This window comes from Tamandua tetradactyla, chromosome 25 (genome assembly GCF_023851605.1).
Source record: "Tamandua tetradactyla isolate mTamTet1 chromosome 25, mTamTet1.pri, whole genome shotgun sequence".
NCBI classification, from domain to species: domain Eukaryota; kingdom Metazoa; phylum Chordata; class Mammalia; order Pilosa; family Myrmecophagidae; genus Tamandua; species Tamandua tetradactyla.
Genome location: NC_135351.1, coordinates 13,939,230 through 13,953,103, shown reverse-complemented (window position 1 = coordinate 13,953,103; position 13,874 = coordinate 13,939,230). Strand labels below are relative to the sequence as shown.

At 38.5% G+C, this 13,874-nt stretch overlaps 1 protein-coding gene across 1 annotated transcript in view; it reads right to left on the bottom strand.

Moving 5' to 3' along the window:
• Positions 1–13,874, bottom strand: part of SYCP2L (synaptonemal complex protein 2 like) — a 124,346-nt gene that overhangs the window by 35,221 nt on the left and 75,251 nt on the right. The window contains exon 22 of the mRNA XM_077143315.1: positions 470–518. Within this exon, the coding sequence (XP_076999430.1) occupies positions 470–518 (49 nt within the window). The remainder of the gene's footprint in view (positions 1–469; positions 519–13,874) is intronic.

Genomic DNA, 13,874 nt, shown 5'->3' with positions numbered 1-13,874 from the left:
AGAAGAGGTGGGATTTGGTGCACAGAGGTACAGAGACATGTCTTTGAAAAACTCAGAAGCCCAGAAAGAAAAACTTCAATTCATCACACACTTCTGATTCTATCCAGAAGAGGTCTAACTTCAAGTGTCAGCAGCCTTTAAATACCTTTCCTACAATTATGAATCCTTTTTTTTTTTTTCCCCAAACAGAAAGAACAGGCTTCAGGCTCCAAACCTAGTACAAACAGAAGCATAGCTTCCATAGCGTGTCTTTTTTTTTTAAATGTATTTATCTGAGGGCTTATCTATCTTTACAAGTAATGTTGGTGTTCCATTTGAAAGTGAAGTGGTTCTTTTTAAAATAAGCTAACAACAAATTTAACTAGGAAATATATAAAACAAGTTGAGCTGTGGCAAATTTCAAAGATGGTATGCAAATAATGGAAAGTTGTGAAGCATTGCCCTAAAATAATAAAAGTTATCTTCTTACCGGTGTGCTTGTTTCTTGGTTCCTATTGCCCTCGAAAGCAGAATTTGCCCTAAAACAAAGCATATTAAATAAATGCAGCTTGTACAGACCATCACCCTCCTCCTTCCCCACCCCACTTCACAGCCCAAACTTCTTTTTTCCTCCTTCATGTGCCTTTTGTCTGAGCGTAAGTGCAGGGCAAAGGAAGGTTCCCGAGCCCTGGTCTTGAATTCCTTGCACTTCCATCAAAACATTCTATCTTGCAATCTATTCCCACAGATTCTCCTCCAACAGACCACTATTTATTTAAAACAAAACAAATCTTCGCTTGAGCATGTACAACTTTTTTTGTCAGCCACTGCTAAGAGCAGGAGCCCAAAGGTGAGAATCAGCAAGTTACCGTTGACCTGCAGCAATGCTGAAGAGCTGGGCTTCTCCAACTACCTGCACCCTAGAATCACCTAGGGTGCCTAAAAAAAAATAGAGCTAATGCTGGGGTCCACCCCAGATTCTCATTCAACATATTCAACAGATCCAGGGCACAGGTATATTCTTTTAAAGCTTGCTAGGTGATTTTTAAGGTGCATGCAGGTTTGAGAGCAGCCACAGAGAACTCCAAATCCCATCCACCTGGTGTCCTTGACGATTTCACAGAGGAAAGTACACTTAGCCACATTAGTTTGTCCATCGATGAGAAGGCTATGTGAGGAAGCTTTCTAAGAGACTAAAGTTGGGTTTGACTGTCTTTGGCAATAGCAGGTTAGTGACATAGTAGCCAAAAGGGCTTAGATTTAGAATGCTTGGCTTTGGAAAAAGAAAGTAACGAACACCTAGGATGTGTCAGCATCTTATTTCCCTATTTGCTGTAGGTTCACTGTGCTCTCAGGTGAATTGTGTCCTCCCCAAAAGATATGCCCAAGTCCTAACTTCCAGCACCTTTGAGTGGGACCTTATTTGAACACAGGGTCTTTGCAGGTGTCATCAAGTTAAAATGAGGTCACACTGGATGGGAGTGGGGACCTCAATCCAATGAGTCATGTCCTTACAATGAGTGGGAGACTTAGAAACAAAAGCCTACATACCCTTAAATGTATCCTTAATACCGCTAGCAAGCTGTGAAGATGAGCTGTTAGTCTCACAGAGGAGCAATATGCAAATGTAAAGTCTATACCCCAGACATGAATAAACTTTCACCTATGGCCCTGGACTTAAAGGTACCATACCTAGGTTTACAGAGGCTATAAATCCTAAAGGAAGTAGTCAATAACTGAGATAATGAAGTTCTCCAGACCCCTGTTACCTGTTACCCAAGATGATTATCTTTGTGTCTAAAGTCTATATAAATGCCAACTGAAAAATCATGAGGGAGACAGAGGATTGGGATATTTCCCCTGCCTTCCCATCAGTGTAAATAAACCTATTTCTCCTCTACAGCCTGTTGGGTATATCTCACATTAAGCCATGCTGAGTGAAGAACCCAGATTCGGGGGTTGGGTGTGTGTGTGCACATCTACAACAGAAATAATGGAGAAAAGGCCATGTGAAGACAGAGGCAGGGACTGGAGTTACATTGCTGGAAGCCAAGGGAAGCCAAGGGATGGCTGGTCACCACCAGAAAAGTTAGAAAAGGCAGGGAAGGATTCTCTCTTATGGGTTGAGCCCCAAAGAGTTAGTCCTAAATGTCCCAAAGAGTCAGGGAATAGGACATACCATGTGGGGAAGAGGACTAGAAGGCAAAATTATACTGCTGATGGTGGCAGCAGGGGAACCCACCCTAAGAGGGCCAAGTACTCACAAACTAGACTAGCTTTCCCCTTGGGGGCCCAAATCGTCAAGCCAGAGACCAGTTCCATCAAGCATCACCTGCACCAGCCTAGAGGAGAACACCAGGCCCACGAAAGGACCTTACCTTGGGACCAAGGGTGGGAGAAAAAGAGCCATGGGGAGTTCACTTTTTTCTTCTAGACTTGCTGAGCATTCCTCCCCCACAGTAAACAGGACCATGCTTTGAAGAGTCTGGGCATTGCTAAAAGCAGTTAGTTCTCTCCGTTCACAAGTGAGTTGCATGGAGAAATGGGATGAGCCATTTGCCCCTGGTATTGTCTAGTTAGCTCAGTGGCATCTAGACCAGCCTTCCAAGTCATCTGCGCATTTTAACAGAGGTTTCCTAGAGACAGCCTTACCCAGAGAAGTTCTCATGAGGGGCATTTTAGGGAGCATTTCAAGCTACTGCAGGAACTCGAGTAAGGTTTTGCAGAAACAATAAAGTCCAAATGCAGGTGAACTACCCCAACCCATAAATACTGGCCCCACCCCAAAGTAAACCTGGGATTATGGAAACTTTGATGCTAATGTCTATGAAATGAGAGTGTAGAGAAGAGGACAGACGGCTGGGAATTAACCATTCTGGTTTGGTGGATAACTTGTATGAACGTTTTCTGATCAGGACGATAATAATAGCTCAAGTTATTTTGATAATCAAGTCAAGGTGATATAGAAATGCTTTCAAATGTTTAATAGCCTTATGAATACATCTCAAGAATATAATTAAAAGAAGAAAATATAATTATGTGTAAATATAATCAAAACCACTCTTATGGAATTGACAACTGATGAAGCTGCTTAGTGTTTTTGCCAACAAATAAAATCCAAGCCATTCTGGTTGTCTTACTTATATATACTATCTGCTGTGTTAACACACCGCATAGAAGGTATCAGTCTTAGCCACAATAACAGCCCTACAGGGGAATTTTTTTTTTTACCAGCTTTACTGAAACATAATTGACCTATTGTAAAATGTACATTTTTCAAGAGCACAATTTGAGCAGTCTTGACATATGTATACACCCACAAGACCATAACCACGATCAAAATAACAAGTCACAGCCAAAAGTTCCTCTCCTGCCTGTTCAGGAGGGAATTTCTTCCTCAAATTCCTCCATACACGTTTATCTCTATGCATCACTGATCCATTTCCTGTTACTATATATTACTTCTAATTTTCTAGCACTATACATAAATGGAATCATACATTACTTATTCGTCTGCCTCCTTTCATTTGCCCTAATTATTTCCACATCCATTTATTTTAATAGCTCATTCCTTTTTATTTCTGAGCAGTATTCCACTTGATGGATATATCCAAATTTGTTCATTCATCACCTGTTGGTAGATATTTTGGTTGTTTCCAATTTGGGGCTAGTACCAATAAAGCTGATAGATCTGTGTGAACATATATTTTCCTTTCTCTTGAGTACATACCTGGGATTGAAAGGGCTGGGTCAATGGGTAAGCACATATTTAACATTTTAAGAAACTTCTAACAGTGTATAAGAGTCCCAGTTATCCCACCTCCTCCCCAACTCTTGTCAAGTCAGTCTTTCTCATTTTAATCATTCTAATAGGCATGAAGTAGTATCTCAAAGTTTTATTTGCAGTTCCCTAATAACTAATGAGGTTGAGTAATTTCATATGCACTTATCTACCATCTGTATACCTCCCTTGGTGAAGCGGCTATTCAAGTCGTTCACTTATATTTTTATTGGATTGTAGTTTCATTTTTGAACTGAGGGTTCTTAATGGGTTTTTGTATGCAAGTGCTTTAACATGTATAAAGTTATCATCTGTATTTACAAATATTTTCTGAAAATCTGTGGTTTGCCCTTTCATTCTCCTAAGGGTGTTTTTCAAATAACAGTTTTTTATTTTGAAGAATTCCAGTTTCTTAATTTGTTCTTTAATGAACTTTATGTATGGTATCATATCAAAGAAGTCTCCACTTAACCTAAGGTCACAAAGATGTTTGTTTTCTTCTAAACATATTCATGGCTATGATCCATTATTTCTATGTATTTAGAAAGTATGGCTTGAAGATCATTTTCTTACATATGGGCATCCGATTGCCCTAGCACCATTAGTCAAGAAAACTCTTCTCCACTGGATTGTCTTTGCATCTTTGTTACAGATCAGTTGTCCACAGCCATGTAGGTCTATTTCTGTATTTCCTAGTCTGTTCCAATTATTTATCTTTATGGCAATACCATACTCTCTTGATTACTATAGCTTTATAGTAAGTCTTGAAAACAGGTAGTATTAGCTCTTCCACTTTTTCAAATTTGTTTTGGCCACTATAGAGCTTTGAATTTCCTTACAAATTTAGAAGTAGCTTGTCAACTTCAAGAAAAAAACTTGAGATTTGAACTGAAATTGCATTGAAAGCTACAGATCTACTTGGGGAGAGCTGGCATCACACTGAGTCTTCCCTCCTATGAACAGTCTCTCTCCAGCCACTTAAAAACGTCCTCCGTTTTCCAGCAATTTTTGTAGTTTTCAGTATAGAGAGCTTGTGAGCCTTTTATCAAATCTCTAAGTATTTCATATTTTTTACACTATTGTAAATGGTATTTTTTATTTCAATTTCTGATATTTGCTAGTATATAGAAATAAAATTGACTTCTGTATACTGATTTTTTATTCTGCAATCTTGCTGAGTTTACTTATTAATTCTAGTAACTTTTTGTAGATTCCAATGGAATAATGTCATCTATGAATAAAGACAGCTTTACTTCTCCCTTTCCAATGTGAATGCTTTATCTTTCTTTTCCTTGTCTTATTTCACTGGCTAGAACCATCATTACAATGTTTAAAAGAAGTGGTGATTCCCTGGATGCCTTAGATTGGACATTTCTATAGACTTGTTTTAATTGGGACATTTACTTGGCCTTAGAACTGTAAACTAGCAACTTATTAAATTCCCCTTTTTAAAAACCATTCTGTTTCTGGTATATTGCATTCTGGCAGCTAGCAAACTAGAACAATGATGATTACACAACTATGTGATAATATTATGAGCCACTGATTGTATACCATGTATGGAATGTTTGTAATTTAAGATTAATCAATAAATTTTTTTCAAAAAAGAGTAAAAAAAAAATGAAGTGGTGAGAAGAGATATCACTGTCTAGTCCTAATCTAGGGGAAAATATTAAATCTTTTGTCATTAACTATACTCTAAGCTATTGACTTTTCAGAGATGCCCTTCATCTATTGAGGAAGTTCCCATCTACACCTATTTTAATCAAGAATGAATACTGGATTTTGTCAAATACTTTTTCTGCATCAACTGAGATGTTTATAGTTATTATATATTTATTAATATACAATTATGTTAATTAGTTCAGTTTGTTAATTACATTGATTTTTGGCTGGTAAATCAACCCTGCATTTCTCAGATAAACTTCAAGATGGATAATTCCCATTTCTACACTTTCATATTTGATTTGCTAAGATCTTGTTTATAATTTTATATCTAAATTCATGAGGGACACAGATCTGTAGTTTTATTATAATGCGTCTGCCTAATTTTGGTTAACAGTAATGTTGGCTTCGTAAAATCAGTTGGTAAGGAGTACCCCCTCTTTAACTTTCTAGAAGATTTCTGTAATGTTGGTATGTTTTTCCTTAAATATTTGGTGAATTTAGTAGGTAAAGAACTTGCCTGAATTTTCTTTGTGGCAAGGTTTTTCGCTACAAATTCAATTTCTTGAAGATGATATACAGTTCTTCAGGTACCTATTTTTCTTAAGCATGATTTGATGTTTTGTGTCTTTCAGGGAATTCATCTATTTCATCAAAGTTGTCTTATTAACATTTTAATACTTTCATAATTTTATAATGATGTCACTTTTCTCATTCGTAATATTGGTAAATTATTGTTTCCTCTTTTTCCTAATCACTCTTAGAGGATTATTCATTATATTAAGAACCAGGTTTTGGTTTCATTAATTTTCTTTAAAAAATGTTTTCAATTTCAACAATTTCTGCTCTGATTGTGACAGTCTTTTTCTCTACTTAATTTGAGTTTGCTTTTCATTTTCCTAGTTTTAAAGTGCAAGAGGTCATTAACTTGAAAACTTTCTTCTTTCCTAATATACTTCAATGCTATACATTTCCTTGGAAGTACTGCTTACCCTGTATCCCACAAGTTGATCTGCTTTGTCATTTTTATTGCATTTCAAATATTTTTTCACTTCTCTTTTTATTTATTCTTTGACAAAGGGTCATTTAGAAATGTGATGTTTAGTTTCCAAATATTTGAGTACTTTCCTGATATCTTTGTGTTATCAGTTTCTAGTTCACTGATTAGTGATCTGAGAACACATTGGGTATCACCTGAATTACCTTTATTTGGTCTTGTTTTATGGCTCAGAATATGGTTTCTCTTGGCAAATGTTTTATACATACTTCGAAGGTATATTCTATGTCTACTTTGTGGAGATTTCTTTTTTAAATATATATATTTTTTACTGAGCTACCTTCACACACACAGTCCATCCAAAGTATACAATCAATGGCTCACAACATCGTCACATGGTTGCATATTCGTCACCATGATCATTTGTAGAACATTTGTACCACTCCAGACAAAGAAAAAGCTCACACATCCCATACTCCTTACCTTCCCCCATTAACCATTAGTACTGTAATCTACCCAACATTTTTTACCCCATTAAACCTCCACCCTTATTATTTATTTAATGTTTTTTTCCCCCACTAATCTGTCCATACCCTGGATAAAAGGAGCATCAGATACAAGGTTTTCATCACATGGTCACATTGTAAAATCTATATAGTTGTATAATGGTCTTCAGGAGTCGAGCTATATCATTAGACAATCATCTTCAAGAACCAAGGCTACTGGAACACAGCTCTCCAGTTTCAGGCACTTCCCTCCAGCCTCTCTAACACACCATAAACTAAAAAGGGGGTGTCTATATAATACATAAGAATAACCACCCGGATAACCTCTCAACTCCGTTTGAAATCTCTCAGCCACTGACACTATTTTGTGTCATTTCTCTCTTCCCCTTTTTGGTCAAGAAGCCTTTCTCAATCCCTTGATACTGGGTCCCCACTCACCCCGGCAGTCCTGTGTGGAGGATTTAACATTCCATAAATGTGAATTAGGTCAAGTTGGTTGTTCATGTTGTAGACTCCTAAAACCTTACTGATTTCTTTCTACTTAATATGCTCCATATTTTCTCTAGCTTTTTGAACAGATGAAATGTAGTTGAGTCGTAACTATTTAATGTACTTTTCTGCTAAATCTATCATCTGTCAATTATTGGGCAGTCTCAATGGAATTCTTCTCCTTATATGCCATTTTCCTGATTTTTTAGTCTAATGACTTTGGGTTTGATGTCAGACATTGTGACCTTTCCTTTCTAGGTGCTAGATTATTTTTATTCCTGTAAGTATTCTTGGACTTTTCGTGAGATGCAGTTAAGTTCAATGGAAACCATTTGATTCTTTTGTTTCTTGCTTTAGGACTTTTTAGGTAGTACTGGAACAGTGGTTAGTTTAGGACTAAATATTCCCCACTGCCAGGCAAGAACCCATGTGCACACACTATTCAATACCCCATGTGAAAACAGTCACTATTATTTCTTGCCCTGCGTGAGGTCTGAGGACCCTACCTGTTAATCCTTCCAGGTGATCTTGCTGCTGCCCCGGATGGTTTCCTCACCTACAAGCACTGATTAGCACTTTGCTGAACAGTGTGTATCTCCAGAGGGCTCTCGGTGCGCAGCTTTCCCTAGAAGCCTGCACATTCCATTCCTTGGTTTCCTTGGATTTTTAGGTCAATTTACTCAGAAAGGTCAACAGTCTCTGCCTGAGGTCCTCCTCGCACCACGACATGACAACTCCCTCTATGCAGGAAGCTTGGGCAACCAAAGTGTTCACCTTGGTTTTGTTTTCCCATCTCTAAGGGACCACTGACTTTTGTTGTCTATGTCCAGTATTTTGAAAACTGTTTCATGTATTTTCTTCTGGTTTTCACTTGTTTCAGGCAGGAGGATAAATCTGATCCCTGTTGCTCCATCTAAGCCAAGGGAAGATATCCTCAGGAAGTTATTAGTAACCCTATTTTATAGATGAGCAATATGAAGTGCAGGATAAATTATGCAGGACCTAAACCTCATACAAAAATTAACTCAAAATCTAACAGACCCAGGTAAAAAATTAATTATGGTCTCACTAATATTAGCTGGCTATAATGAACAAACCCTGAGAATTGAATTTGAGCACATAGGTTTTCAGGGGACAGAAAGTGTGCAGAGATTGGGTAGTGGATGATTAAGGAGAACATAATGTTCAATAAGGCTCACTGTAAAGATTTCTAGACTGTAAGTTCTTACAGCAGTCACAGTTATTCCTGAGTTTTAACTTATTTCTAAATTCTGAGATGCAGTGCTCTTCGTGTATTACTTGGTAGTTCCCTGGAACTTTGGGTATCTGTGGGACACCTGAGACTCTGAGTTAGAGTTCTACAGTTCTGAAAGTTAGCATTACTCCATACAGCAACTATTAAAGAAGCTGACAAAGAGATAAGACTTCAATAAAAAGATATGAATGAAATGGACCTGATTAGGACTAAGGTAAATCAAAATAAAGGCTAAAGGATTATACTATCTTTATTTTGAAACTCCAATCTCTGTGGGAGACCAAAGGAAGAGATATTTGTTGGGTCCAAAATTTAAATTTTCTGCAGCACACTAATTTAACCTGTCTTATCAGTTTATTTAAACAACCTGATCATATGGAATCCAGAATAGGGAATAAGATCTTATTGTTCTGTACAGGTTAATGTAATACCCAATATATTCCAGAGCGTTTTGGGCAAAAATTAAAATGTATTTGCAAAGTCACCTTGAGGGACTGGGAAAAAGGTGTGACAAATTTCCTCACCTGGAGAATTTCTGATATTCTTTCAGACATTAGGGACTCCAAATTTAGCAAGCCAAGACCAAGATCTTGAGGCTTGCCACTATAAAACTTATTTCTGCAAATGCAAAGCTAGGCCTGCATGTAATTATACCTAAGAGTCACTCCCAGAAAGCCTCTGTTACTGCTCAAATGTGGCTTCTCACTTTTTAAGCCAACCCTGTAAACAAGCTCACCACCCTCCTGTCTACATGGGACATGACTCCAAGGGTTGTATAAGTTTCCCTGACAACGTGGGACATGACTTCCAGGGACGAGCCTGGCCCTGGCATCATGGTACTGAGAATGACCAAAAGGGGAAAAGAAATAGAAAAAAAAAAGTTTCAGAGGCTAAGAGACTTCAAATAGGGTTGAGAGGTCACTCTGGAGGTTACTCTTACCCCAGCTTTAACCAGATATTTCAAACCACCACAATATGGCATGCCTCAACCAACAGTATTTCCAAAAACTCCAGAGTTTATTTTTTCAGAAAAAAAAGTTTATTTTTTCAGAAACGAGAGGCCTCTAGATTGACTCTAGGCCAGATAAGTCCTGAAACCCAGAGATACCAGTCTCCCCAAGAAAAAACAACCAGATATCCCTGTAGATTAAGAAAAAGATCAAATGAAAGGAAGGAGGTGTAACTGAGAAATTAGTGATTTAACAAATGACTGAGACTATTAACTCATGTAGATTTTTCTTTCTAGAGTCTAGTGCTTTCGAGTGGCCGGAAGGAAATTCCTGACGTTGTTGAACTGTAATCCAGTAGCTCTGATCTTTGATAATAATTGTATAACTATGTTGAAAAAAAAAATCAATTACCCATGTTTGAACGGATCTACTTCTGGATGTTTTGTTCTGTTCCACTGACACACACACACACTCTGTCAATCCTACCCTGTCTTAGTTAACCTACCAGTACTGTAAGTCTTATAAATTGGGTAGACCACAATACTTATGGTCAATAAGAGGGAGGGGTAAAGGGCCTAGGATGCATGGGGTATCTCTTTTTTCTGGAGTAATGAAAGTATTCTAAAAATGATCATGGTGATAAATACACAACTATGTGATGACACTGTGATCAACTGATTGTATTCCTTGGATGAACTGTCTGGTGTATGAAGAAATCTCAATAACAATACATTAAGAGGACACCAGCAACATGTAAGGGTAAATAGCTACTGAAAATCTCTCCCCAGGGATTCAATGGGGGAAAAAAGGACAGTTATGAATTTTTCAGAACCCTGGAAGAAGAGAAAGACTGCAGAAGGTCCCTGCAGGTGCCAAATGGAAGATAGAAATAAATATCAGGTAGGAGACTGCCACACCAGAGCAGATGGTCCTCTCCCCTCTACCCCACTTGCACACGGCATAGCTGGGTCACAGAAACAGCAGCTGTGGTCCTTTCCACCGGGGACACAGAGTAAAAATCCTCTCACAGTCGTGGGGCAGCCCCACACCATCTGGGACAAGGGAGGACATCTCGAGACCCAGATTAGCGAGGAATAAAGCATCTGAGAAAATGTGGACACGGTCTGTATTCCCAACCCTGGGTCCAAAAGCCCTTGCCCTATCCCTGAAGGGAACAGCAGCCTGGTGGTCAGCTGAATACTGGATCAGCTGAGGAAGTATCTGCCACAACAGCTGGGGGAGTATCTGCCACAAATAAAGTAGCCAGGGACAGCCAAGCCCACTCTGAGCCACGGTTTGGCTGGCAGAGGGAAGGCACAGGAAACCCAAAGTTACCAAACAGTACCATCTGCTGGACGTAACAGAAAGTGCAAGGGAATTGAAGGGCTTTTTCAGGAACTCTCCAGAGAATGTATCAGAACCACCAGGACTGGTCTAGAACTCCAGCAGATTTATTTTACTCACAAGCAAACCTCGTGGCAGTGCCTAGTACCCACCCCCTCCCTGGAGACAGGCCACTGAGGGCCTCTGGTTCTGGGGGTTGGCCAGGGGAAGAGCCAAAGAACCAGAAAACCAAGAGCTGAAAACTTCTGGCCAGTTAAACAGAAGTTACGTTGGGGGTCTAGAATAACAGACTGAATGTCAAAGAACAGATAGAGAACAAAGCCAACCAACATGAACACTTGAGGTCAAGGAGACAAAACGACCTCCAGAATAAACTAATCAAGGAAATCAGAGGGCTGGACAGCAGCAAAAAAAAATTTCAAGTCACATTAGGAAAAAATGACGATATGGCTCAGCCAAAGGAACAAACTACTAATTTAAAGGAGATAGAGAAGTTGAAACAACTAACTAATGTTCAAACAAACATGCTAAATCAATTCAAAAATCAAATGAACGAGTTGAGGAAAGCTATGGCAAAAGAGACAAAAGATATAAAGAAGCCATTGGTCAACTATAAAGAAGAACTGAAAGTCTGGAAAGAAAAGAAAACAAACGGTAGAATTTATGGGAATGAAAGGCACAAGAGAAGAGATGAAAAACACAATGACAACTTACAACAGCAGATTTGAAGAGGGAGAAGAAAGTAATTAGTGAACAAATGGAAAAGACATCTGAAATCCTACATACAAAACAGATATAGAGAAGAATGGAAAAATATCAACAGGATTTCAGGGAACTGAATGACAACATGAAGCAGCTGAATATACATATAATGGGGGTCCCAAAAGGAAAACATAGGGAAAGGGGGCAGAAAGAATAATGGAGGAAATAATCACTGAAGAATTCCCATCTCTTATGAAAGACATAAAATAACAGATCAGAGAAGCACATTGTATACCAAACAGAATAGATCCAAACAAACCTACACAAAAGACATTGATTAGGTTGTCAAATACCAAAGACAAAGAGAATTCTGAAAGCAGAAAGAGAAAAGCAATCTATCACATACAAAGGAAGCTCAATAAGACTGTGCATGGATTTCTCAGCAGAAACCATGGAGATGAGAAAGCAGTGGTGTGACATATGTAAGATACTGAAAGGGAAAAGCTGCTGAGAATTCTCTAACTGGCAAAATTGCCCTTCAAAAATGAAGGAAAGTTTAAAATATTTTCAGACAAGCAGACCCCAAGAGAATTTGTGACGAAGAGACCAGTTCTGCAAGAAATACTAAAAGAAGCACTAAAGGCGGGTAAGGAAAGACAGGAGAGAGAGGTGTGAAAACGAGTGTAGAAATGAAGACTATTGGTAAGGGTAAAAAGAGAAAAATAAGACATAACATATCAGAATAATGCCATATAACGTATCAGAAACATGCAACAACGTGGATGAACCTTGAGGATATTACGTTGAGGGAAATTAGCCAGAAACAAAAGGACAAATACTGGGTGGGCCACGGTGGCTCAGCAGGTAAGAATGCTTGCCTGCCATGCCTGAGGACCCGGGTTCGATTCTCGGTGCCTGCCCATGTTAAAAAAAAAAAAAAAAAAGGACAAATACTGCATGGTCTTACTAATATGAACTAACATTAATGAGTGAACTTTGAGAGTTGAGAACACAGGTTATCAGGCGATATAAAGAGGGTAGAGATTAGGTATTTGATTTTTTTTTTTTTTTTGGAGTAAAGTGCTCCAGGATTGACTGTTAAGATCTAGAAATGGATAGCACAATACCATCTGATAATAGCACAATATTGTGAGAACATTGAATGAAGCGAAATGGGAGTACGGTTGCAAAAGGAAGCTAGGGGCATGTAGGACACCGGAAGAAAAGATAGAAGATAAGGATTGGGGCTGTGTAACTTAGGGAAGCCTACAGTCTACAGTCATGGTGATTAAATGCACAAAGATAAGAATATTTTTACATGGGGAAAAACAAATGAATGTCAACACTGACAGGTGTGGAAAATGGGATGGTACATTGAAAAAAATACAACCAATGCAAATTAGGGTCTATAGTTAACAATAATAATATGCTTCCTGTAAATGCTACAAAGGCAATCTACCAAAGCTAAATGTCAATTAAGAGTAGGGCATAAGGGAGCGACATGGGATACTTGGTGGTGTTGCTTCTCTTATTTTTGAATTTTTTTAATCTTTTTTATCCCTCTTATTTCTTTGAGGAAGAAATGGAAATATCCTCATATAGATTGTGGTGGTAAAAGCATAACTGTATGATTATACTGGGAATCACTGATCATTTACTTAGGAAAGATTGTATGGTGTGACTAAAACTGTTTTAAAAATAAGTAGAAAGATACAAGTCCTGGAGAAAACGCAGAGAGAGAGAACTGTACCTATCCACTGTTGGTAAGGAAGCAGAACGGTGCAGCCCCTCTGGAGGGCAACTGTGGTCATTCTACAGGAGGCTAAGCATTGGGTTGCCATATGATCCTGCAACTCCATTACCAGGTATCTACTTGGGAGAATGGAAAGCATGACACAAATGGGTATTTGCACACTGGGGTTTATGGTGGCAGTATTTACGATCTGCAATGGACAGAAGTGGCCTAAGGGTACATCGACTGATAAATGGAAGGGTGAACTGTGGTATGCATACAATGGAATACTGAGTGGCTTTAAGAAGGAATGAAGATGTGAGGCATGCAACTAGGTAAAGGAACCTAGAGGACAGTACGTTGAGTGAAATACGCTAGAAACGAAAGGACAGACCTTATAATGCCTCACTAACACAGACTAACTATAATGTGCAAACTGTAAGAATTGAATCCGAGAGCATAGGTTATCAGAAG